At 46.3% G+C, this 26,869-nt stretch overlaps 2 protein-coding genes across 3 annotated transcripts; both read left to right on the forward strand.

The window, feature by feature from the left end:
• The first annotated feature begins 389 nt into the window (after nt 1-389).
• Nucleotides 390-25,306, forward strand: LOC117354735 (oocyte zinc finger protein XlCOF6-like). Of its 2 annotated transcripts, none has more exons than XM_033932675.1 (3): nt 390-509; nt 7,878-8,004; nt 22,981-25,306. In XM_033932675.1, exons 1-3 carry the CDS (start codon nt 498-500, stop codon nt 25,269-25,271), a joined length of 2,430 nt encoding a protein of 809 aa, XP_033788566.1. In that variant the 5' UTR covers nt 390-497; the 3' UTR covers nt 25,272-25,306. The 2 variants fall into 2 exon arrangements, with proteins under 2 accessions (XP_033788566.1, XP_033788567.1); XM_033932676.1 differs by having other exon boundaries at nt 436-509; nt 7,881-8,004.
• A 104-nt stretch (nt 25,307-25,410) lies between these two features.
• On the forward strand, nt 25,411-25,707 carry LOC117355038 (gastrula zinc finger protein XlCGF49.1-like). The gene has a single exon (XM_033932983.1). The coding sequence runs from the start codon at nt 25,411-25,413 to the stop codon at nt 25,705-25,707; it is 297 nt and encodes a 98-aa protein (XP_033788874.1).
• The last annotated feature ends 1,162 nt before the right edge of the window (nt 25,708-26,869 follow it).

Genomic DNA, 26,869 nt, shown 5'->3' on the forward strand with positions numbered 1-26,869 from the left:
CACTGATTGGTCAAAGGACTCCTGAAGGAGGAGACAGAGGGACCATATGACACCTTATGACACTGATTGTTATGTACATTCCACCTTAGGATTGGTCAGGAACAGAATGCTCCTAGGAAGGCATAGAAGGGGAGAAGGCTCATGTGGGTGGAGTCAGGAGGAGGCGGTCTTTCAACTCTCTGGCACTGATTGGTCAGACTCCTGGGGGAGGAGACAGAAGGACAATAGGACACCCTATGACACTGATTGGAATGTACATTCCACCTTAGGATTGGTCAGAAACAGAATGCTCCTAGGAAGTCATAGAAGGGGAGAATGCTCATGTGGGTGGAGTCAAAAGAAGGCGGTCTTTCAAGTCTCTCTGGCACTGATTGGTCAGAATCCTGGGGGAGGAGTGAAGGGGGAGATTCAGATCTCTCTTCTTTTTCCTGCCTTTGTCTCTTTTCCCTCCATTAGGAGCCAAGGCTGGAGCTGGTGCTGCGGAGAAGGGCAGGAGGATGGCTGAGCAGGTAGGAGAGGGACTGAGCCTGGCACTACCCCCTCCACTCCCCAGGCTCTTCTTCCTCATTCTCCTCCTGCTTTAGCACAATCTCACTTTCTGCTTCCTGGCACAGCTCCCTCCACTCCCCAGGCTCTTCTTCCTCATTCTCCTCCTGCTTTAGGACAATCTCACTTTCTGCTTCCTGTATTGCTCCCTCCACTCCCCAGGCTCTTCTTCCTCATTCTCCTCCTGCTTTAGCACAATCTCACTTTCTGCTTCCTGGTACTGCTCCCTCCACTCCCCAGGTTCTTCTTCCTCATTCTCCTCCTGCTTTAGGACAATCTCACTTTCTACTTCCTGGCACTGCTCCCTCCACTCCCCAGGCTCTTCTTCCTCATTCTCCTCCTGCTTTAGGACCATCTCACTTTCTCCTTCCTCCACTCCCCAGGCTCTTCTTCCTCATTCTCCTCCTGCTTTAGGACAATCTCACTTTCTTTTTCCCGGCACTGCTGGTCAACCTTGAAATCGACCCTTCATGAGGCAACTCAATGCTACATAAAATCGGTAACCAAACAGCAAAGAAAAAAGAAACCCCAATGGTTCACTGATGAGGTCTCGTACCTCGTCAAAGAGAAGAAAAGAGCATTTCTCGTATACAAATGCTCGGGGGAAAAAGAAGCAAACATTGTATACAGGGCAAAGTCTGCAGCGGTCAAAACAGCAGTCAGGGAAGCCAAACTTCGAATGGAAGAAAATCTAGCGAAAAACATTAAGAAAGGGAACAAATCCTTCTTCAGGTACATTAGCGACAGGAAAAAGAATGCAAACGGGGTAGTACGCCTTAGAACGCCAGAAGGGAACTATGTGGAAACAGATTCCGATAAGGCCAAATTGCTGAATGATTACTTCTGTTCAGTCTTCACCTGCGAAGCACCAGGACACGGGCCACGGATTGAAGCAAAGCAAAGCATGGAAGACCCATTTCGGAATTTTGATTTCACACCAGAAGAGGTTTACAGAGAACTGTCGAAACTCAAGGTGAACAAAGCCATGGGACCGGACAATTTGCATCCAAGAGTGCTCAGAGAGCTATGCGATGTTTTGGCGGAACCGTTAGCCATGCTCTTCAATCTCTCCCTAAGTACGGGGAGAGTCCCCCTGGACTGGAAAACTGCCAATGTTGTTCCTCTGCACAAAAAGGGTTGCAGAGCAGAGGCTGCGAATTACAGACCAGTAAGTCTCACATCAATAGTGTGTAAACTCATGGAAACTCTACTTAAAGGGAAATTAGACACGATATTGGATGAGGGAAATCTGAGGGATCCCTGTCAACATGGATTCACTAGGGGCAGGTCATGCCAATCCAATCTCATCAGCTTCTTTGACTGGGTGACAGGAAAACTAGACTCGGGAGAGTCTCTGGACATAGTGTACTTGGATTTCAGTAAAGCTTTTGACAGCGTCCCGCACCGTAGACTATTAAACAAGATGAAATCAATGGGGTTGGGTGAGAAACTAACTGCATGGGTCAATGATTGGCTGAGTGGAAGACTTCAAAGGGTGGTGGTCAACGGCACCCTCTCTGAGACATCGAAGGTGACTAGCGGAGTGCCGCAGGGATCAGTACTGGGACCGTCCCTTTTCAACATATTCATAAGGGACTTGACCCAGGGGCTTCAGGGAAAAGTAGCACTGTTTGCCGACGACGCCAAACTGTGTAACATAGTAAGTGAAAGCAATCTCAAGGATAATATGACGCAGGATCTGCTCGCGCTGGAAAACTGGTCCTCGACATGGCAGCTGGGATTCAACGCTAAGAAGTGTAAGGTCATGCATCTCGGCAGCAGAAATCCATGCAGAACATACACCTTGAATGGAGAGGCACTAGCTAGGACTTCAGAAGAACGGGACTTGGGAGTAATCATCAGTGCAGACATGAAAGCTGCCAAACAAGTAGAGAAGGCCTCGTCCAAGGCAAGGCAAATGATGGGATGTATCAAGAGAAGCTTCGTCAGCCGCAAACCTGAAGTCATGATGCCACTGTATAGAGCCATGGTGAGACCTCATCTGGAATACTGTGTGCAATTCTGGAGGCCACATTACCGTAAAGATGTGCTTCGAGCCGAGTCGGTCCAGCGGATGGCCACTAGAATGGTCTCCGGACTCAAGGGTCTCTCATACGAAGAAAGACTGGGCAAATTACAGCTCTATACTCTAGAGGAACGCAGGGAAAGGGGTGACATGATTGAGACATTTAAATACGTCACAGGTCGTGTAGAGCTGGAAGACGACATATTCGTTCCCAAGGGACCCTCGGTCACAAGGGGGCACCCGCTTAAACTTAGAGGAGGGAAATTTAGTAGTGACACCAGGAAGTACTTCTTCACAGAAAGGGTGGTGGATCAATGGAACAGACTTCCGGTGCAGGTGATCAAGGCCACCAGCGTGCTCGACTTTAAGAATAAATGGGACATCCACGTGGGATCCCTACGAAGGTCGAGCTAAGGAACTAAGTCATATGCACTCAGACTTAATGGGGTGGGTCAGTAGAGTGGGCAGACTTGATGGGCTGTAGCCCTTTTCTGCCGTCATCTTTCTATGTTTCTATGTTTCTATGCTCCCTCCATTCCCCAAGCTCTTCTTCCTCATTCTCCTCCTGCTTTAGGACAATCTCAGTTTCTTTTTCCCGACACTGATCCCTCCACTCCCCAGGCTCTTCTTCCTCATTCTCCTCCTGCTTTAGGACAATCTCACTTTCTTTTTCCCGACACTGATCCCTCCACTCCCCAGGCTTTTGTTCCTCATTCTCCTCCTGCTTTAGGACAATCTCACTTTCTTTTTCCCGACACTGATCCCTCCATTCCCCAGGCTCTTCTTCCTCATTCTCCTCCTGCTTTAGGAAAATCTCACTTTCTGCTTCCTGGCACTTCTTCCTCCACTCCCCAGGCTTTTCTTCCTCATTCTCCTCCTGCTTTAGGACAATCTCACTTTCTGCTTCCTGGCACTGCTCCCTCCACTCCCCAGGCTCTTCTTCCTCATTCTCCTCCTGCTTTAGGACAATCTCACTTTCTGCTTCCTGGCACTGCTCCCTCCACTCCCCAGGCTCTTCTTCCTCAATCACCTCCTGCTTTAGGACAATCTCACTTTCTGCTTCCTGGCACTGCACCCTCCACTCCCCAGGCTCTTCTTCCTCATTCTCCTCCTGCTTTAGGACAATCTCACTTTCTGCTTCCTGGCACTGCTCCCTCCACTCCCCAGGCTCTTCTTCCTCATTCTCCTCCTGCTTTAGGACAATCTCACTTTCTGCTTCCTGGCACTGCTCCCTCCACTCCCCAGGCTCTTCTTCCTCAATCACCTCCTGCTTTAGGACAATCTCACTTTCTGCTTCCTGGCACTGCTCCCTCCACTCCCCAGGCTCTTCTTCCTCATTCTCCTCCTGCTTTAGGACAATCTCACTTTCTGCTTCCTGGCACTGCTCCCTCCACTCCCCAGGCTCTTCTTCCTCATTCTCCTCCTGCTTTAGGACAATCTCACTTTCTGCTTCCTGGCACTGCTCCCTCCACTCCCCAGGCTCTTCTTCCTCATTCTCCTCCTGCTTTAGGACAATCTCACTTTCTGCTTCCTGGCAATGCTCCCTCCACTCCCCAGACTCTTCTTCCTCACTCTCCTCCTGCTTTAGGACAATCTCACTTTCTGCTTCCTGGCACTGCTCCATCCACTCCCCAGGCTCTTCTTCCTCATTCTCCTTCCCTCACAGCAGCTGCTCGTTCTGCTTTAGGACACTGTTTCTGTTTCTTGTCACAAATTAGTGTGAGATGTATAATTTTACTCCTGGGGGAATTACATAGTAACATAGTAGATGAAGGCAGATAAAGACCCGAATGGTCCATCCAGTCTGCCCAACCTGATTCAATTTAAATTTTTAATTTTTTTCTTCTTAGCTATTCTGGGCAAGAATCCAAAGCTTGGGTTCCAACTGCCGAAATCTCTGTTAAGACTTACTCCAGCCCATCTAAACCCTCCCAGCCATTGAAGCCCTCCCCTGCCCATCCTCCACCAAACGGCCATACACAAACACAGACCGTGCAAGTCTGCCCAGTAACTGGCCTAGTTCAATATTTAATATTATTTTCTGATTCTAAATCTTCTGTGTTCATCCCACGCTTCTTTGAACTCAGTCACAGTTTTACTCTCCACCACCTCTCTCGGGAGCACATTCCAGGCATCCACCACCCTCTCCGTAAAGTAGAATTTCCTAACATTGCCCCTGAATCTACCACCCCTCAACCTCAAATTATGTCCTCTGGTTTTACCATTTTCTTTTCTCTGGAAAAGATTTTGTTCTACGTTAATACCCTTCAAGTATTTGAACGTCTGAATCATATCTCCCCTGTCTCTCCTTTCCTCTAGGGTATACATATTCAGGGCTTCCAATCTCTCCTCATACGTCTTCTGGCGCAAGCCTCCTATCATTTTCGTCACCCTCCTCTGGACCGCCTCAAGTCTTCTTACGTCCTTCGCCAGATACGGTCTCCAAAACTGAACACAAAACACTCCAAGTGGGGCCTCACCAATGACCTGTACAGGGGCATCAACACCTTCTTCCTTCTACTGGCTACGCCTCTCTTTATACAGCCCAGCATCCTTCTGGCAGCAGCCACCGCCTTGTCACACTGTTTTTTCGCCTTTAGATCTTCGGACACTATCACCCCAAGGTCTCTCTCCCCGTCCGTGCATATCAGCTTCTCTCCTCCCAGCATATACGGTTCCTTCTTATTATTAATCCCCAAATGCATTACTCTGCATTTCTTTGCATTGAATTTTAGTTGCCAGGTATTAGACCATTCCTCTAACTTTTGCAGATCCTTTTTCATATTTTCCACTCCCTCTTCGGTGTCTACTCTGTTACAAATCTTGATATTATCTGCAAAAAGGCACACTTTTCCTTCTAACCCTTCAGCAATGTCACTCACAAACATATTGAACAGGATTGGCCCCAGCACCGAACCCTGAGGGACTCCACTAGTCACCTTTCCTTCCTTCGAGCGACTTCAATTAACCACCACCCTCTGGTGTCTTTCCGACAGCCAGTTTCTGACCCAGTTCACCACTTTGGGTCCTAACTTCAGCCCTTCAAGTTTGTTCAACAGCCTCCTATGAGGAACTGTATCAAAGGCTTTGCTGAAATCCAAGTAAATTACATCTAGCATATGTCCTCGATCCAGCTCTCTGGTCACCCAATCAAAAAATTCAATCAGGTTCGTTTGGCACGATTTACCTTTTGTAAAGCCATGTTGCCTCGGATCCTGTAACCCATTAGATTCAAGGAAGTACACTATCCTTTCTTTCAGCAACACTTCCATTATTTTTCCAACAACTGAAGTGAGGCTCACCGGCCTGTAGTTTCCTGCTTCATCCCAATGACCACTTTTATGAATAGGGACCACATCCGATCTCCTCCAATCCCCAGGAATCACTCCCGTCTCCAGAGATTTGTTGAAGAAGTCTTTAATAGGACTCGCCAGAACCTCTCTGAGCTCCCTTAGTATCCTGGGATGGATCCCGTCTGGTCCCATCGCTTTGTCCACCTTCAGTTTTTCAAGTTGCTCATAAACACCCTCCTCCGTGAACGGCGCAGAATCTACTCCATTTTCTCGTGTAACTTTGCCAGACAATCTCGGTCCTTCTCCAGGATTTTCTTCTGTGAACACAGAACAGAAGTATTTGTTTAGCACATTTGCTTTCTCCTCATCACTCTCCACATATTTGTTCCCAGCATCTTTAAGCCTAGCAATTCCATTTTTTATCTTCCTCCTTTCACTAATATATCTGAAAAAATTTTTATCTCCCTTTTTTACATTTTTAGCCATTTGTTCTTCCGCCTGTGCCTTCGCCAAACGTATTTCTCTCTTGGCTTCTTTCAGTTTCACCCTGTAGTCCTTTCTGCTCTCCTCTTCTTGGGGTTTTTTATATTTCATGAACGCCAACTCTTTCGCCTTTATTTTCTCAGCCACTAGGAGAACCATATCGGCTTCTTTTTTCTCTTGTTTTTATTGATTTTCTTCACATAAAGGTCCGTAGCCATTTTTATCGCTCCTTTCAGCTTAGACCATTCTGCACACACTGGGTTCAATTCCCAATGCATCTCCTCCTGGCTGTGGGAAAGTCACTTAACACTATTGTCTCAGGTTCAAAAACATAGATCAGGAGCCCCCTAAGTACAGAGAACATACCTACTCTAGAAATGATAAGTTGTATTTGTAGCCAAGTCTGGAGCAGGATCTGACATACAGCAGCTCTCCTCTTGCTCCTCCACTTGTGTAGATCATCAGAAAAGGAATTTGTCTATGGGTTTTTTTAGGGGAGTTAGGTCGGTGTCCACTAGAACAGAAGGGCATCTGTTTTAGGATAAGGAGGGGTCCTCCATATCGGTGTTTCTCAACTCAGTCCAGGAATATCCCCTTGCTAGTCAGGTTTTCAGTATATCCACAGTGAATATGCATGAAAGAAATTTGAACATAATTGAGGCAATGTATACAAATTTCTTTCATGCATATTCATTGTGGTTATCCTGAAAACCTGACTGGAAGGGGGGACTCCAGAACCGAGTTGAGAAACACTGCTCCAGACCACCAGGGATTTTCTGAGAGGGCCAGGAAGGGTCTCTTAGACCACCAAGAACATTTTTTTAAATGGGTGGGGGAAGCACAGGAAGTCTGATCGGGGCAGGGGATCAGAAGGGGTGTCATTAGATACCCCTTCTCTCAACCAAGCCTTCTAACGCTGCCCCAGACATGGTGTTATTTTTTCTGTTGATAAATATGCCTGACAGCTTTTTAAAGTGTATTGAAAGTTGAATTGATGTATGTTATTATTATACTTGATTTTAAGTTTTGAAATGAATAAAGTAAAAAAAAAAAATAAATAAATGCAGTGTGCGCTAATGGTTTCAGCGTCCATCCTAAAACAATTAGAGCATTGGATGGTGATTGCATCACTGCTGGGTACGTCCAGTGGCTCCGTAAGCCCTATGGAGAGTTGCCCAGACGGTCCTGGTATTGTCCAGGATAAAGCAGCAGCAGCAGCTCAGTTATTCATGGTCCATGAAACTGTTCTAGGTATAAGTGACAGAGAGATATGGGATGGGGTTCATTCTAGTTAGAGATTGAGATGGGGATGGTGGGAAATCCAGTCTGACCTGGGAGCCAGGTGTTTATGATGGGGGAATTTTACACAAGGAATTACAGAGAAAGCAGAATTTAAATTAAAAAATACCCCTAAGCCTGCACACTTACAGCGCCAAAGCAAAGCTATCAGAAGAGTACATCCAGCTGAACTCTAATGCGTTCGGAGTGTTTCCTCGTGTCCCTGAGTGAGTTTCTGGTTTATGTTTCAGAAGCAGGTGACGTTTGAGGACATCACCGTCGCCTTCTCCCAGGAGGAGTGGGAGTATTTAGATGAAGGGCAGAAGGAGCTTCACCGGGAGGTGATGAAGGAGAATTATGAGATCCTGAGGACTCTAGGTAAGGATTGCATTATCTGCATTTTCCGCAGGCACAGGGCTGAGTTACTGATTTTCTGTTCCAGTGCAATAAGTGACAGTAGGGTTATTTCCTTTTAGCCGCATGGTTGCAGAAGGAATCCACTCCCGATTTATCACTCTTCCGCTGGTCTATTTACTGTTCAGTTTAGCGCCCTCTACAGTTTTTTCCTTCTGCACGCATGGATACAGTTGTGTCTGTTCTGCTCTCCCCATTTTCAATGTAATTTTGTCCTTTTTTCAGGTAGTTCAGTGCTTGGAGCGATTTTGAAGCTCTGCCTGCTTGAATAGTCACAGACTCTAGTTTGTAGTGGACAGGCCGATCCCACTGGGTACCTGTTAGCCAGCTTTCATAGTTTTCTCCCTGAAGTGGTCTCAGCTCCTTTTAAGCAGGAGTCGAGCGCAGGCTGGAAGATATGGAATAGAAGAGAATATGACGATTTATTTCATTCCAAAAGAATTCTTTTTGTATTTAGCTCACACCTGTCCAGGGGTAGTTCAAGGGGAATTATATTCAGGTAGCACAGGTATGGTTAATAAAAACTCCCCACTGAAACACACTGTACTTCAAAATAAATTCAAACGTACTTTTGTCCACAGTGTGTAGCTGTACCAATACAAACACAAATCAAACATATTTAAAAGTACAATAGTTTTGGCATCTCTAAAATATTAACAACAAGAAAATATACCTGGGGTGGGGTGCCAACGAGCTCTGTAGGATATGACAGCATGAACGTCTAACTCTAATGAAAGCTACCACAAAGAATCAAATTTGACCATTGCTAATAACGAAAACATTGGTCATTTCATGAGACTCTTACCTGACATCCAACAAACCAGGAAAATGGTGCAGTTTAAAACTGGTATCACTGCAAAAATATCATCCATTGTTAAACTGGAATTAACTGCATACCATGCGTAAATTGTACGAAACAGATACGGAAGAAATCAAATCTTATCGTTCCCTCATTGAAACAGATCAGTACGATGAGGAATACTATTTTTTTCTGTTAATGCACCTTTTCTCTGGAACAGCATACCCAACTACTTGCGGGAAAATACAACAGGAGAACTTAGATTTATTTTTAAGTCATGTTTCCATTCTATTTCTCCAACCTTTTGTTCTTCCCTTTGTTTTCTCTTTTTCTATCAATTGTAATTTCCAATCCCTTCTTCTCTTTTGTCCCTGTTCGTCCGTGTCTGTAAATCGTTTTTATTTATTTATTTATTTATTTCTCCCCCCTGGTTTGTTTTAGACTAAATTATTTTTTAATTGGTATAATGTTAAGGTATTTTGTACACCGTTCAGAAGGTTCGAGTGGGCGGTATAGTAAATTTGAAAAAAACTTGAAACTAAGTCTGAAAACTGAGTTCTCCCTATTTAAAATCCTCCTCACCCCCCAGGAACCCATTAAATATAGTGCAAAATATAGACAGCAGATATAAATTCTCAAAACTGACACATTTTAATCATTAAATTGAAAATAAAATCATTTTTCCTACCTTTGTTGCAGTGGTGTACCTAGGTTATGTAAAGCAACACTTTCAATTGGTGACTACTATGATTGTAGGACAATGTAGTAATAAAGTTTTGCAGAAAACTATGTGAGACAAGTATCAACTCTAAATTTACTCAAAAAGAAGGAAAAAGCCTCAGAAAAAGGCCCTCCCACCGCCACAAAGGTGGATATCAAGGTGGTTAGACGGTAACCTCACAGGCAAAACCTTCGTTAAAATGAGTGTTTGAGCAGAAAAACTTGTGCTTCACATATACAAATTTGTAGATAGAGGAAAAACCACTTATCTTCAACTGATCGGCACATCGGTACCTAGGTTATGTGGCACCCGGGGCCCATCATTTTTTGAGAAAAACCCCCCCCCCCATCTATATGAAAAATATGATTTTTCGTAACAATCCACATATCGCACAACAAGAGTGTACCTAGGAAAAGGCAGCATCTTAAACACTATAGTGAGCACTAGAACACAACACATACATTGTAAAACTAAACAAGCCAGATCCCGCCAGTCAATTGATCCTGTAGTCAATGCCAACTGAAAACTATGTTCTTTTCATACACACAGAACAGAGATACACCCTCGCCCAATATGGAATAATCACAAACTAAAAATAGAAATATGTAGACAAAAGTTAAACTGAATCGTCAAGAAACCAGATTCTGGATACAATGCAACACCACAAAAAAACAGTAACACATGTCCTCTAATACAGTACAAAATATAAAGACAGTAGATGTAAATATGAAAAAACTGATGCATAACAATCACCACTTTACAAATTAACAAATAAAAATAAAACAAATAATGAGAAATAAAAAAATACCATTTTATTGGACTAATCCCCGTAAGTTCGGTCCTCATTAGAGAGCTGCACGGGAACGGGGACGACGGGAATCCCGCGGGACCCGCGGGCATCCCGCGGGTTCCCCCTTTGGGTCACGGGGATCCCGTGGGGATGCCCCTAGGGTCGCGGGGATCCCGTGGGGACGCCCCCTAGGGTCGCGGGGATCCCGTGGGGACGCCTCCGAGGGTAGCGGGGTTCCTGCGGGGCTGGATGTACTCAGTCGCGCGGCTCTTCTCTCTACCTTCTCTGCTTGCAGCACAGAGCCGAACGGAAGTCTTCCCGACGTCAGCGCTGACATCGGAGGGGAGGGAGGGCTTAAAGCTTAAAGCCCTCCCTCCCTCCGACGTCAGCGCTGACATCGGGAAGACTTCCGTTCGGCTCTGTGCTGCAAGCAGAGAAGGTAGAGAGAAGAGCCGCGCGACTGAGTCGGGAAGACTTCCGTTTGGCTCTGTGCTGCAGGCAGTGCAGGTAAGGAGGAGAGTAGCCTCGCGGTTCGAGTGGCTACCAAGGGACGGGGCGGTCCGCCCCGCCACACCCCGCCCCGGTTGCAGCACAGCCGGCCAGGTCCCCTTACTTTTGTGGCACTTCCCCGACCGACCGACAACAGCCCCGGTCCGACAATCCTCCCTGCCCTGTAGCCGCGAATCTAAATTATCTTCTTACAGCAGCTGTAATAAGGTAATTTAGATTCGCAGTTAAGGGCAGGGAGGTTTGTCGGACCGGGGCTGTTGTCAGTCGGTCGGGGAAGTGCCACAAAAGTAAGGGGACCTGGCCGGCTGTGCTGCACCCGGGGCGGTAGAGAAGGAGGGGGGGAGAAGGACACTGAAAGCACTTGAAGACAGAGGAGGGAGAAGGACGCTGAAAGCACATGGGGGAATACAAAGGGGTGGAGAAGGACGCTGAAAGGCCATGGGAAGGGCGGGGGGGAAAGGACTCTGAAAGCACTTGTGGAAGACAGAGGGGGGAGAAGGATGCTGAAAGCACATGGGGAAGACAAAGGGGTGGAGAAGGACGCTGAAAGGACATGGGGAAGATGGGGGGGGTGGAGAAGGACGCTGAAAGGCCATGGGGAAGACAGAGAGGGAGAAGGACGCTGAAAGGACATGGGGAAGCAGAGGGGGGAGAAGGACACTGAAAGCACATGTGGAAGACAGAGGGGGGAGAAGGACGCTGACAGGACATGGGGAAGATGGGGGAGAAGGACGCTGAAAGGAAATGGGGAAGAGAGAGTAGGGAGAAGACGCTGGCAGGGAAGAAGACAGATGCCAGACTATGGGGGGAGCGGAGAGAAGAAGATGGGTGCCAGACCAATTTGGAAGGGGGAAGAAAGGGAGAGGCACAGTAACAGAGCAAATGGAAGATGCAGAAGGAAGAGAGACAGTGGATGGAAGGAATTGAATGAGAACATGAGGAAAGCAGAAACCAGGCAACAAAGGTAGGAAAAGAATTATATTTCTTTTTTTTTATTTTGCTTCAGGATAAAGTAGTATATTAGTTGTGTTGATAAAAATTTATAAACATTAGAGGCTCTGGTAGAAACCCATTTGCAAAGTATGTATTCTTCCCAATTAATATTTTCAAATTAATAAAGTCTTTTTGCTTATTTGTAAATGGTTTCTACCAGAGCCTTTAATTCAGTAGCATAATTAAATGAAATAACTATTTCTGAAGTTTATATGGACGGGCGGGGACGGAGGGGATTCCTCGCGGGGACGGGTGGGGACGGAGGGGATTCCTCGCGGGGACGGGTGGGGACGGAGGGATTCCTCACGGGGACGGGTGGGATTCCTCATGGGGACGGGTGGGGACGGGTGGGACTTTGGCGGGGACGGGTGGGATTTCTGTCCCCGCGCAACTCTCTAGTCCTCATCCCAACAAACCACCTGATTCCATCCACACATGCCTTGAATTGTTTATATTAAAGTAATAAAGAAACAATATTCTGTACAATTGTCAATTTATAAATCAGCGTCTTCTCCCCACTCTCTCTTCCCCATTTCCCTTCAGCGTCCTCAGCCCACTCTCTCCACTTTCCTTCAGCGCACGCACATAAAAACAAGCAAATAATTTTATATCATTTTCATTCTATTCATTCATAGAAATTAAAGTCTAAATAATGCCAGTCACATAACAAAACATGATTGTACAAAAATAATTCCCTGCACAGTCAAGCCTGCAAGGATTACTAGATGTCTTTCAGCAGCTCCCCTCCCTCCCCCTTACCTTTGTGGCCAAGTCAAAATGATCTACCAACAATAAAATTTTAAAAACACAAAGCACGTTGTATGCAGATAAAATGTTAATTATCATTTATATTCTGCGGGTTTTCAAAGAGGTCAAGGCAGATGACTTTATGCAATGTCACCTCAGTAACAACTATACAAAAATAGACAAATTTTCCCCCTCCCTTTTTACTAAAACGCGATAGCGGTTTTTAGCACAGGGAGCTGCGCTGAATGCCTCACGCTGCTCTCAATGCTCATAGGCTCCCTGCGCTAAAAAACGCTATTGCGGTTTAGTAAAAGGGGGCCATAGTGCAAAATATAGACAGCATATATAAATTCTCAAAACGGACACATTTTGATCACTAAATTGAAAATAAAATCATTTTTCCTACCTTTGGTAATTTCATCAGTCTCTGGTTGCACTTTATTCTTCTAACTGTGCATCCAATATTTCTTCCCTTCTTTCAGCCTCCTGTATGCTTCCTCTCCTCCAGACCTCATTCCCTCCCCAAACTTTTTCTTTGTTTCACCCTGCCCCCTTCTTTCTTTTTCTCTCTCTCCATACCCCCTTTCTTTCTGTATGTCTGTTTTTCTTTCTCTCTCAGTGCCCCATTTCTTTCTTTGTTTCACCCTGCCCCCTTCTTTCTTTCTCTCTCCATGCCCTCTTTCGTTCTGTATGTCTGTCTTTCTCTCTCTCTCTCTCTCTCCATGCCCCATTTTTTTTGTTTCACCCTGCCCCCTTTCTTTCTTTCTGGCTCCCTGTCCCCCCCCTTTCTTTCTTTCTCCCTGCCCTCCCCTATGCCACCACCATTGGGAAAATGCTAACACTGCCACTGGGGAATAGGCTGCCACTGCCGCCATCGGGAATAGGCCAGCGCCGAGTTTGCCTGCTTCTCTTCCCCGCGGGGCCGACCAACTCTCGCCACCCGACCTCAATTCTAACGTCGGAGAGGACGTTCTGGGCCAGCCAGTCAGAATTGACGCAGGTGGCGAGAGTTGGTCGGCCTCACAGGGAAAAGCAGGGAGAACTCGGCGCCAGCCTGTTTCCTATGGCGGCGGTGGCACTCAAGTAGCTAAAGAGATGCAGTTTGCCGGCCTAATAATAATAATAACTTTATTTTTGTATACCGCAATACCACAAACAGTTCAAAGCGGTTTACAATGCAAGAGACTGTACATACACAGCGAAGATACAATGCAAGGGAATGTACTATGCAGTTGAGAGCAGTTTACAATGCAGGGGACTGTACATATTCAGCATGGGTGTTTATATACGCCTCATCTGTACACTGTACATCTAGCCTGAGATAACTTGGCTTTACGACTCCATTAAGAATAAAGTAAGACTGGTGTTACAGAATTACAGACTGAGGCTGGATCCATTAAGAGATAATCAAGTCTGTAGTAAATGGGTTCCGTTCTCTTTCATTGATCAAAAACCTCTCTTTTTATACCGAACTATTGGTGTGGTCATTATACTTTAAACTCTTAAATAATTTGGTTTTCTTTCCTTCTTTCTTTGTAATTTCAACAACAGTGATGCACACCAAACTATAAGCTTCATGCTGCTCAGTTATCTCAAATAATTGTGTCGAAGATACAATGCAGATTTATAATGCAAAAGCCTGTACATTTACAGCAGAGAACACTGGAGGGTGGCCAGCTGTGCACCCCCTTGGGGCGTAAACCCGGGGCGGACCACCCCCACCCCACCCCCACCTTGGTATGCCACTGTCTGTACCTCACTCCCTTCCTATGACAAAAAATTCTCCTTTCTTCTATTCCCCATGCACACAACCATCTCTTTCCCTCCCTTCCTCTCTCCCAAGTCCATGCCTTCTGTGTCCAAAAACACATTCCCACCCCCACCTCAGCATCTCTTTCCCTCCCTTCTCCCAAGTCCATGCCTTCTGTGTCCAAAAACCCATTCCCTCCCCATCTCAGCATCTCTTTCCCTCCCTTCCTCTCTCCCAAGTCCATGCCTTCTGTGTCCAAAAACACATTCCCACCCCCACTTCAGCATCTCTTTCCCTCCCTTCTCCCAAGTCCATGCCTTCTGTGTCCAAAAACACATTCCCTCCCCATCTCAGCATCTCTTTCCCTCCCTTCCTCTCTCCCAAGTCCATGCCTTCTGTGTCCAAAAACACATTCCCTCCCCATCTCAGCATCTCTTTCCCTCCCTTCCTCTCTCCCAAGTCCATGCCTTCTGTGTCCAAAAACACATTCCCACCCCCACTTCAGCATCTCTTTCCCTCCCTTCCTCTCTCCCAAGTCCATGCCTTCTGTGTCCAAAAACGCATTCCCTCCCCTACCTCAGCATCTCTTTCCTTCCCTTCCTCTCTCCCAAGTTCATGCCTTGTGTCCAAAACGCACTCCCTCCCCCCTTTTGTGTTCCGCTTTTGCCTCCCAGCCCATCTTAGCAACTTTCTCAGCAAAATGGAGCTCGAGCCACGAGGTTTGTCTTCTATTTCCTGCCTGTCCTGCCACGCACACATAGCCGACTGGAAGTCTTCCCCGACGTCATTGCTGACGTCGGAGGGCAGGCTTTGCTAAAACCCTCCCTCCGACGTCAGCGCTGACATCGGGGAACACTTCCGATCGGCTATATGTGAGCGGCAGGGCAGTAGGAGCAGAAGACGAGCCTCGCGGCTCAGTTATTTTTAACCCTGCGGGTCCCCCGTCATCCCCGTTCATCTCTCTCCTGTGCACCCCCTTGGGGCGTGCACCCGGGGCGGCCTCCCCCCAGCCTTCCCCCCTAGGTACACTACTGCTTTGTTGTCTGGTGATTTCATGAGTCTGTGGTTGCACTTCCTTCTGACTGTGTGCATCCTTTCTTTCTTTCTCTCTTCCTGCCTCCTCCACACCACCGCCACTGATAATTTCTCCCTGCTTCCCCACTGGCGACGACGCTGCTGCATCAGGACCAGCTGAGGCGAGTGCAGCGACTGCACAACAGCCAGTCTAAACCCTTCCCACAACGTCAATTCTGACTTCAGAGAGGAAGTTCCGGGCCAGCCAATCGCCAGTCTGTTCTGTAAAAAAAAAAATAATAATAATCCTGAGGCAGTGCCGGTCTAAAAGGCTGCTTTCCTTTTATATTTACTGTATAGTACGCCTTAGAACGCCAGACGGGAATTATGTGGAAACAGATTCCGATAAAGCCAGACTACTGAATGATTACTTCTGCTCAGTCTATACCTGCGAGGCACCAGGGCACGGGCCACAGCTGGAAGCAAAGCAAAGCAAGGAAGACCCATTTCAGAATTTTGAGTTCACACCAGCTGATGTTTACAGCGAACTGTCAAGACTCAAGGTGAGCAAAGCCATGGGACCGGACGAGTTGCACCCAAGAGTGCTCAGAGAGCTGTGCGATGTCCTGGCGGAACCGTTAGCCATGCTCTTCAATCTCTCCCTAAGTAAGGGGAGAGTCCCCCTGGACTGGAAAACAGCCAACGTCGTTCCTCTACACAAAAAGGGATGCAGAGCAGAGGCTGCGAATTACAGACCAGTGAGTCTCACATCAATAGTGTGTAAACTCATGAAAACACTACTTAAAGGTAAATTAGACACGATTTTGGACGAGAGGAATCTAAGGGATCCCTGGATTCACATGGATTCACTAAGGGTAGGTCATGCCAAGCCAATCTTATCAGCTTCTTTGATTGGGTAACAGGAAAGCTAGACTCGGGAGAATCTCTGGACATAGTGTACTTGGATTTCAGTAAAGCTTTTGACAGCGTCCCACACCGTAGACTGTTAAGCAAGATGAAATCGATGGGGTTAGGTGAGACACTAACTGCATGGGTTAATGATTGGCTGAGTGGTAGACTTCAGAGGGTGGTGGTCAACGGCACCCTTTCTGAGACATCGGATGTGACTAGCGGAGTGCCACAGGGCTCAGTCCTGGGTCCATTCCTTTTTAACATATTCATAAGGGACTTGTCCCGAGGACTTCAGGGTAAAGTAACACTATTCGCCGATGACGCCAAACTTTGTAATATAGTAAGTGAAAGCAATCGGCAGGATAGTATGATGCAGGATCTGCTTACGTTGGAAAACTGGTCCTCGACATGGCAGCTGGGCTTCAACGCTAAGAAATGTAAGGTCATGCATCTCGGCAGCGGAAATCCATGCAAAACTTACACCTTAAATGGAGAAACACTAGCTAGGACTTCAGAAGAACGAGACTTGGGAGTAATCATCAGTGCAGACATGAAGGCTGCCAAACAAGTAGAGAAGGTCTCATCCAAGGCAAGGCAAATGATGGGATGTATCAGTAGAAGCTTCATCAGCCGCAAACCTGAAGTCATAATGCCACTATACAGAGCCATGGTGAGACCTCATCTGGAATACTGTGTGCAATTCTGGAGGCCACATTACCATAAAGACATGCTTAGAGTTGAGTCGGTTCAGCGGATGGCCACTAGGATGATCTCCGGGCTCAAGGGTCTCTCATACGAAGAAAGACTAACAAATTGCAGCTCTACACTCTAGAGGAACGCAGGGAAAGGGGGGACATGATTGAGACATTTAAATACATCTCAGGACATGTCGAGGTGGAAGACGACATCTTCTTTCCCAAAGGACCCTCGGTCACAAGGGGGCACCCGCTCAAACTCAGAGGAGGGAAATTTAATGGTGACACCAGGAAGTATTTCTTCACAGAAAGGGTGGTAGATCACTGGAACAAGCTTCCAATTCAGGTGATCAAGGCCACCAGCGTGCTTGATTTTAAGAATAAATGGGACATCCACGTGGGATCCCTACGAGGGTAGAGTTAAGGAACTTGGTCATTAGCACTCAGACTTAATGGGGTGGGTCAGAAGAGTGGGCAGACTTGATGGGCTATAGCCCTTTTCTGCCGTCATCTTTCTATGTTTCTATTTTTCATCTAACCGGCACTTTTATTTCAGTTAGGTCGCATGTGGTTCAATTAGCACTTTGCAGGGGAAAAATTGCTCATTGTGCTCCAAACATGAGGCACTCGCGGCTGTCCTGTGCAAGCGCTGTGACGGCCGGAGTGGTGGTGGAGCTCGTCTTGTGATAAACCTGTAGCCAGCTTTGTCCCTGTAATGGATAAAAGCAGAGCACGGTCCCTGGTCAGGAGAGCTGACCAGATAAAAAGTAAAGGTATGGAAATGGCTGACTACCCCTCAGACAGTGAGGTAGAACAGCAAAGGTATGAGCCTAAGAATATCCAGCAGAGAGTGCCATATCGTAATAAGTACACTAGTAAGCCTGATAGGACTTTTACTAAGAAGTGGAGACCTAGTCTTGCAAGGTATGCACATTATCAACCTAGGAGAAACCTGAGTTATTTCTCTAGGGAATTCCTGCCCAACCCCCCTGCTCCTAGGAGAGAGGGGTGGGGCTTTGACATACGTAAAAGCAGAGCCCTGAATCACAGTAAGGAGAGCAGGGATGGAGCTGGAGCTGAGGAGCCCAGGCAAAGGCACGATCAGCAGCAGAGCAAGGAGGCAGATGAGGAGAGAAGTCTCTCTCCTCAACCCCACCCTAGTGAGGACGTAGAAATGTCAGAGGACTGCCCAAGCTTAACCCCAGCTGCTGCTGAGAAGGCAGAGGCGATGGATGTCTCTGAACCGTTTCTGGAAGCTGACTATATCCCTACTGACATGGAGGTTAGTTCCTAAGGGGAGTGAAGCAAGGCTGTGGTTACCTTCTGGGCTCTCTGAAACCTGAGCCCAGCTGGCCTTGATTAGGGAGAGAAAAAAACCTCTCCGTTTCACTTTGGGACTGCCCGGAGGTCAGGGTTTGCTAAAAGAACTTTATCTGTGCTAGTGTGACGTCTCCATGTAATGTAATTTATTTCTTATATACTGCTAAACTCCGTTAGGATTCTAAGCGGTTTACAGAAAAAACAGACAATAAGGGTGCATTAAAATTATAAGTAAAATAGGTACTTAGATATTCCCTTACTGTGTGAAAGCCTCAGTAAAAACCCTGGTGAAGAGGACTATCTTTAAAGCAGAGAAAGTCCAGGGAACTGCAATTGTATGCCATATTTGGACTTTAAGGCATTCTGACAACTGTATGGTATTTTTTTTCGTTATGCTTAAGTTTGCATTCCATGAGGGTGGCTGATAGTATTCAGAGCCCCTGGTTTAATAAAGCCTAAGAACAAGTTTTTGAACAGACTTATTTTGTGTCGTCTCCTCTTTGGCAAGCTTATCTCAGTGTGGCCTGGCGGACTAGGCAGGAGCCTAGGTCTGTTTTACCTGAAAAGCCTTCCTCTTTCCTGGGGAAGCCACGCCGACAGGTCAGGATTCGGCACAGCTAAGCTGCCTGCCGGTCAGAGCAGGGGATAGCTGTGTGACAGACTGCATCAGGTTCTGGCAGCCAGGGCATTCTGCCGCTAGTGTATCGCGAGTAGCAGCTGACAGCGGGGAAGCCCGGGCTTCCCTCACCGCCCAAGGAGGGATTTCCCCAGCCGCTGACGGTAAGGGTAAAAAGGATTCCCTTACCTTTGCTTGCCTGCTTTAGCGGATGGGATAGTTCAGGCTTCCCAGCCGCTACAGGCCGCGGAGGGGTCATTTTCGCTGGGAACTTCACCAATTTTGGCAGGAAGATCCTCCATTTTCTCTGCAGCCTGAGGTGACCTTCCCACTGTATTAGAATAGCGGGACAGTTTCTCATGGGTCCTCTGCTTTGGCAGTGAGTCCCATTGGGTGCCAGGGGGTTTTCCCCTGATTTTATTTTTGCTCTATGCAAGACTTATTTTCAAGCGGCCAGAGGTCCTGCTTCAACCCAGGGGTCTCAGGGGGAAGGGGGGGGTGGTTTTCCCTCCGCGCCCACTCCGGTTCAGCCCCCTTCAGTGCCTTTAGCGTCTCCCATCCTCCCTCGTCCAAGCGCCCATGGGTGGCCTGGGGCGACAAATTGATATCTGAGGAGCAGTTTTCCATGGATGATGACATGGACCCTTGGGGAGACCTCCAGGATCCTCTCGGGGGGACAGAGGCTGGTAGCAGGGGAGGATGTGTCCGTGGTGCGCCTTTTTCAGCGGTACGAGCTCCCAGATCTGATTCAGCAGGTCTCCTCAGTGTTGCGCTTTGAAGTGGCGCCACAGGAGACCTCGCGAGTGGTGGGCCCTCTTAGAACATAAGAAATGGCTTCGCCGGATCAGACTCTAGGTCCATCCAGTCCGGCGACCCGCACCCGCGGAGGCCAAGCCAGGTGTTCTCTGCTGAGAAACCTTGTTTACTCGTATCCCCCAATGTGATTTGCAAGAAGGTGTGCATCCAACTTGCTCTTGGATCCCAGAATGCTGGTCTCCATCACGACCTCCTCAGGGAGAGCATTCCAAGCGTCCACCACTTGCTGTGTGAAACAGAAGTTCCTGCCATTTGTCCTGAGCCTGCAGCCCCTCAGTTTCAGTCCATGACCTCTTGTCCGGGTCACATTTGACAATGTGAATAACGATGTTTCTTGCTCTATTTTGTCAAATCCTTTTAGTATTTTAAAAGTCTCTATCATGTCCCCTCGCAGTCTTCTCTTCTCGAGGGTGAACAATCCCAGTTTTCCGAGGCGTTCTTTGTAGCTCAAATTCTCGATACCTTTTACTAGCTTTGTGGCTCGCCTTTGCACCCTCTCCAGTAGGGTTATATCCTTCTTTAGATAGGGAGACCAGTGTTGGACACAGTATTCCAAGTGTGGTCTGACCATTGCTCTGTAAAGCGGCATTATGACGTCCGCCGATCTACTTGTGATTCCCTTCTTTATCATACCTAACATCCTGTTTGCCTTCTTTGCTACCGCTGCGCATTGAGCCGACGGCTTCAGGGTCCTGTCTATCAGTACCCCCAGGTCCCTTTCTTGTTCGGTCTTGCCCAGTGTCACACCTAACATTTTATATTCATGTTCCTTGTTTTTCTTACCCAGGTGCATCACTTTGCATTTTTCTATGTTAAACTTCATCTGCCACTTTTCCGCCCATTTCTCTAGCTGGTTCAAATCTCTCTGAAGTTCTTCTCTATCCTTTTGTGACCCAACTACCCGACATAGTTTTGTGTCGTCTGCAAACTTGATTAAATTAGGGGGATCCGCACTGCATCCTGCTCCTTTCCCATGCATCTGGATATCCGGGATATCGTCCTGGTGCATTGGAAGATGCTGGAGGTGCCTTTTCGGTTTGCGCTCTCCATGGCTCATCTGTATCCCATCCCGGAGGGGGATCAGGATACTTTGAAGTCACCAGTGGTGGACGCAGTGGTCTCATCTTTTGCTAAGTGGCATACGCTGCCCATAGAGCAGGGGTAGGGAACTCCGGTCCTCGAGAGCCGTATTCCAGGAGATCCTCACAATGCACCTGCTCATCCATACAGGAGTGAAGCCATTTTCATATTCATAAAAGCTTTTTTGACAAGAGAGCACTCACAAGTCACCACCAGATGATTCACACAGGAGAGAAGCCGTTTTCAGGATTTCCCCAATGAATATGCATGAGATCTATTTGCATGCACTGCTTTCAATGCATATTCATTGGGGAAATCCTGAAAACCTGACTGGAATACGCTCTAGGGCAACGTATGCCACTTAGCAATAGCTGCGACCATCGCGTCCACCACTGGTGACTTCAAAGTATCCTGATCTGCAGGAGGTGGAGGTGGATGCATGACCTTGAGATACTCCTTAGTATTTAGAACCAGTATCTAACTGAATTTCCAGGTCATCAGCCATCTGACGAAGGAAGGAAGAGAAAGACAGCTGATCCGCCAAGGCCCTGCCTCGAGAGGGACTCGAGAACCTTGAGAACGAAGGTGAAGCCTCTCTGGAGAAGTGGCAATCCAAAGAATATGGAGACTTGGAGGAGGCAATGGAAGCAGCTGGTTCCTCAGGGTCCGGAAGGGATGACCTCAAGCGAGAAGTTAGAGGCCTCGAGAGCTGGAAGGTCTGGAATGAGGCCTAGACGAAGAAGATCTGCGCCTCGATGGATGTCTCGATGAAGGCCTCCATCGACAATGAGAGTGGTGTCTGGAAGCAGGTCTCGAGGATCGAGGAGACTTCGCCCTATGCATGGAAACAGGCAATGCTACTGGTGAATGGATTGGGCTAGAAGCTGTAGATCGAAACGCAGTGGATTGGATCGAGGAATCTTGAAGCACTCCCAAAGACTCTGCTCTTTGTATGGAGTGTGAAAATTCCTGTCAAGACACTCGCAAAGACTCTGTTCCTTGCATAGAGTGTGAAGCTTCAGCTCTAGGCACAGGCAGGGACTCGACCTCGCACGAGACTGCCGATTGCCCAGGCTGTATTACAGGAGGCAGCGTCAAGGCAGAACCATATTTGCTCAGTAACTGAACAAATTGCTGCTCCAACATGGTTTGGAGAGAAGCCTCCAAAGATGGATCTGTGTCTGAAACTGGACCACTTGCTGAGGCTAAAGGCTCCAAGGTGGCAGTGGAGATGTGCTTGGACTTGGAGGTCTTGGAGAGCTTGAGGACCACCACTGGAACCTTCTGCTTAGGTATCTGTCCTGAGGGAAGCTCAGGGGAAGATTAAGCAGGTGTACTGAAGGCTAAAGATGATCCAAACGAGGACGGTCTGATGAGGCTCGAGGTCGGAGTCGTGGAAGTAGGAGGACCCTTGCTGGAAGGTGGGACCGAGGCAGCACCCGAGGTCGAGGGTGTCATTGAAGAGACCATCCTGAAGAGTTTCTCCACTAAAACCCGACAACTTTTAAGGGCTTGAGGTTGAAGAGTAGCTCAGCGCTCACATGACTTCGGATTATGGTCAGGCCCAAGGCACTTGAGGCACCAGCGGTGTGGCTCCGTGAGAGAAATCACACGCTGGCACTGGCTACACTTCTTGAAGCCCATGACTGGCTGGGACATAGGAGGGAAGATAGCCGCTGCGAACTCGAAGACCGCGGCCTGGTGCTAGTCAGTCAAGGAAAAGAAAGAAAGAAAGGAACACAGCAATTCGCGACTAAAAAGAACACAAACCGAGGTGAGAAGGCACGAAGCGAGCAAAGTTCAACACAGAGTATCAAAGTACAGATTTCTCGTCTCAACGGAAAACTGAGAACTGAAGAGACTCGCCCTGTGCTAGGCGGGAAGGCACTTGTGCATGCGCAGTGCGGCTGACTCGAAACTTCTACGTTTCCACAAGCAAGTCTGCTTGTGAGGCTGTGGATGACGTCACCCATATGTTGAGAATAGGCAGTCTGCATGTCTTGGGATAAATATTGACTTAAATATGATCACACACTCTTATTTGCATCTCTGGTACTGATCAGCTTGGAAATGTTGTTTTCTGAGCAGTGAGTGGGTGGTAAATTTACAAAGGGGATTTGTATTACTGAACTTGTTCAAAGGTTTTACTCCTACAATAATATATTTTTTGATTTAGGAAAAAGATGACCCTAAAAATAATCCCTGGAAGCTCAGTGAGAAGCCTGAAGGAGTAAAGATGTTATCAGAAGGAGAGAAAGAGAAATGGGGAGAGAAGGAAAAAAATCAAAATCCAAAATATTTACCAGGAGAGTCAGCTCTGCTCAAGATCACACAGACAGAGGAAGACCAGACGGACCAGATGAGAGATCAAAGATGTTCCTGTGATGTATGTGAGATATTCCTCAGTGATCGTTCAATTCTGAAACCACATCAGAGATCTGATACTGAAGAGAGATCATTTACATATACGGACTGTGGGGAAACCTCCAGTCAAAAGGGAGAACAGAAAACCTGCTTAAAAGAGACACATTTTACATGTTCTGACTGTGGGAAAAGTTTCAACAGCAAGAAACAGCTAATGCAACACAGGAAAAATAATGAAGGAATGAGAATGTGTACAAGTATCGAATATGGGGAAAACATTTTCAATATAGGAAACATTACAAAATGCCAAAAAACAAATACTGACAAGAGAACATCTTCATATCCTGGTTGTAAAAAAAATATAAACCAGGACAAGAATTTCACAAAAAAACCAAAATTTCACCTAGGAGAGAGATCAGTTTTAAATACTGAATGTGAGAAAAGCTTCAGTGATGGGGAACCATTCACAGATCATAAAAAGGCTGAAACTGGTGAGGAATCAGCCACTTCTACTAAATGTGAAGAAATATTTTGCAAGATGGCAAATATCCCAGAATATCAGGAAACTGACAAAAATGAAAGGTTATTTACTTGTGCTGACATTGGTAAAAGTGCTAGCTGGAAAGGAAACCACAAAATGGAGGCGAAAATCCACAGAAGAAAGAAGCCACCTACTGAGTGTGGTAAAAGCTTTGAAAGGAAGACACACATCGCGGGACACCAGATTAGCCACATAGGAGTAAAGCCATTTTCATGTTCTGAGTGTAGTAAAAGCTTCAGTGTAAAGGGAACCCTCACAATACACAAGAGAATTCACACAGGTGTGAAACCATTTACATGTACTGAGTGTGGTAAAAGCTTTAGTAGAAATACTGTACTGACAACGCATCAGAGAATCCACACTGGAGTGAAACCATTTATATGTACTGAATGTGATAAAAGCTTTTGTGTGAAGGAAACCCTCACAATACACCAGAGAATTCACACAGGTGTAAGACCATTTACATGTACTGAGTGTGGTAAAAGCTTTGAAAGGAAGGTACACCTCGCAGGACACCAGATTAGCCACACAGGAGTGAAGCCATTTTCATGTTCTGAGTGTGGTAAAAGCTTCAGTGTGAAAGGATCCCTCACAATACACCAGAAAATTCACACAGGTGTAAGACCATTTACATGTACTGAGTGTGGTAAAACGTTTAGTAGAAACACTGCACTGACAAGGCATCAGAGAAGCCACACTGGAGTGAAACCATTTACATGTACTGAATGTGATAAAAGCTTCAGTGTGAAGGGAAGCCTCACAATACACCACAGAATTCACACAGGCATGAGACCATTTACATGTACTGAGTGTAGTAAAAGCTTTTCTGACAAGAAATTACTGACAAGGCACCAGAGAATTCACACAGGAGTGAAGCCTTTTACATGTGCTGAGTGTGGTAAAAGCTTTAGTAGAAAGACTGTACTGACAAAGCATCAGATAATCCACACTGGAGTGAAGCCATTTTCATGTTCTGAGTGTGCTAAAAGCTTCAGTGAGAAAGGAACCCTCACAATACACCAGAGAATTCACACAGGTGTTAAACTATTTACATGTACTGAGTGTGGTAAAAGCTATACTGATAAAGCAAAACTCACAACACACCAGAGAATCCACACCGGAGTGAAACCATTTACATGTACTGAATGTGATAAAAGCTTCAATGTGAAGGGAACCCTCACTATACACCAGAGAATTCACACAGGCGTGAGACCATTTACATGTACTGAATGTAATAAAAGCTTCAATGTGAAGGGAACCCTCACAGTACACCAGAGAATTCACACAGGTGTGAGACCATTTACATGTACTGAGTGTGGTAAAAGCTTCAGCATGAAGAAAACCCTCTCAGTACACCAGAGAATTCACACAGGTGTGAGACCATTTACATGTACTGACTGTGGTAAAAGCTTCAGGGTGAAAAAATCCCTCACAATACACCAGAGAATTCACACAGGCGTTAAACCATTTACATGTACTGAGTGTGGTAAAAGCTTTTCTGACAAAAAATCATTGACAATACACCAGAGAATTCACACAGGAGTGAAGCCGTACATGTACTGAGTGTGGTAAAAGCTTTAGTGCAAAGACTGCACTGAGAAGTCATCATAGAATTCACACAGAAGTGAAGCCATTTATATGTACTGAGTGTGGTAAAAGCTTTAGTGGAAAGACCACACTGACACGTCACCAGAGAATCCACATGGGAGTGAAGCCATTTACATGTACTGAGTGTGCTAAAAGCTTTAATCAGAGGACAACATTGACCAAACACAAGAAAATCCACGCTGGAGTGAAGCCATTTTCATGTTCCAAGTGTGGTAAAAGCTTTAATCAGAAAGAGTATCTCAAAGCACACCAGATCATCCATACAGGACAAAAGCCATTTTCATGTTCTGAGTGTGGTAAAAACTTTACTGTGAAAGCAAAACTCACAACACACCAGAGAAGTCACACTGGACAGGCCTCAGAAGACACCAGAAAATTCACACTGGAGTGAAACCATTTACATGAGCTTTTATAAGAAGGCGACCCTCACAATACACCTGCTCATCCATACAGGAGTGAAGCCATTTTCATATTCTGAGTGTGGTAAAGGCTTTTTTGACAAGATAGCACTCACAAGTCACCACCAGATGATTCACACAGGAGAGAAGCTGTTTTAATGTTCTGAATGCTATAAATGCTTTAGTTATAAGGAATCCCTTAGAGCACACCAGAGAAGTCACACCGGAGTGAAACCATTTACATGTACTGAGTGAGGTAAGTTTTTATAGGAAGGAGATCCTCACAATGTACCAGATCATCCATACAGGGCAAAAGCCATTTTCATGTTCTGAGTGTGGTAACGGCTTTTATGATAAGGCAACACTCACAATACACCAGAGAATTCACACTGGAGTGAAACAATTTACATGTACTGAGTGTGGTAAAAGGTTTTTTTTTATAAGAAAATACTCGCATTACACCAAAGATTTCACACAGGAGTGACACATGAACTGAATGTGGTAAAATCTTTCATTATAAGAGAGAACTGACAAGACACCAGAGAATTCACACAGGCAAGAAGACATTTTCATGTTCTGAATGTAGTAAAAGCTTTGGAAGGATGGGATACCTCATAACACACAGAACCATCCACATAGGAGTGAAGCCATTTTCATGTTCTGAGTGTGGTAAAAGCTTTTGTTTTAAGAAAGCACTCACAAAACACCAAAGAATTCACACAGGAGTGACACTATTTACATGTACTGAGTGTGGTAAAAGTTTTTTTTTGAGATGAAAGCACATCAGAGAATCCACACAGGAATGAAACAATTTTCATGTTCTTAGTGTGACAAAAGCTTTAGTGAAAAAGGAACATTGCCAGTACACCAGATAATACAGACAGGAGTGAGATGAAGATGTTGGATAGAGTTCACTTCTGTTACCACAAAAAGGTCTCTATCTTACTGAGGAAACATAGAAACACGATGGCAGATAAAGCCAAATGGCCCATCCAGTCTGCCCATCCGCAGTAACAATTACATCTTCCTCTAAGAGATCCCTCGTGCCTGTCGCACACTTATTGAATTCAGACACAGCCTCTCTCTCTACCACTTCTTCCGAGAGACTGTTCCACGCATCTACCACACTTTCTGTAAAAAAAGTGTTTTCTTATA

Source organism: Geotrypetes seraphini, chromosome 2 (assembly GCF_902459505.1).
Source record: "Geotrypetes seraphini chromosome 2, aGeoSer1.1, whole genome shotgun sequence".
Classification (NCBI taxonomy): domain Eukaryota; kingdom Metazoa; phylum Chordata; class Amphibia; order Gymnophiona; family Dermophiidae; genus Geotrypetes; species Geotrypetes seraphini.

Bases quoted from the DNA above. Each gene is read 5' to 3' on its own strand.
- LOC117354735 (XM_033932675.1), top strand. The intron at 8,005-22,980 runs GTAAGGATTGCA...TTTTGATTTAGG, and splicing joins TGAGATCCTGAGGACTCTAG to AAAAAGATGACCCTAAAAAT.
- LOC117355038 (XM_033932983.1), top strand. From the start codon at position 25,411: ATGGGAGTGAAGCCATTTACATGTACTGAGTGTGCTAAAAGCTTTAAT.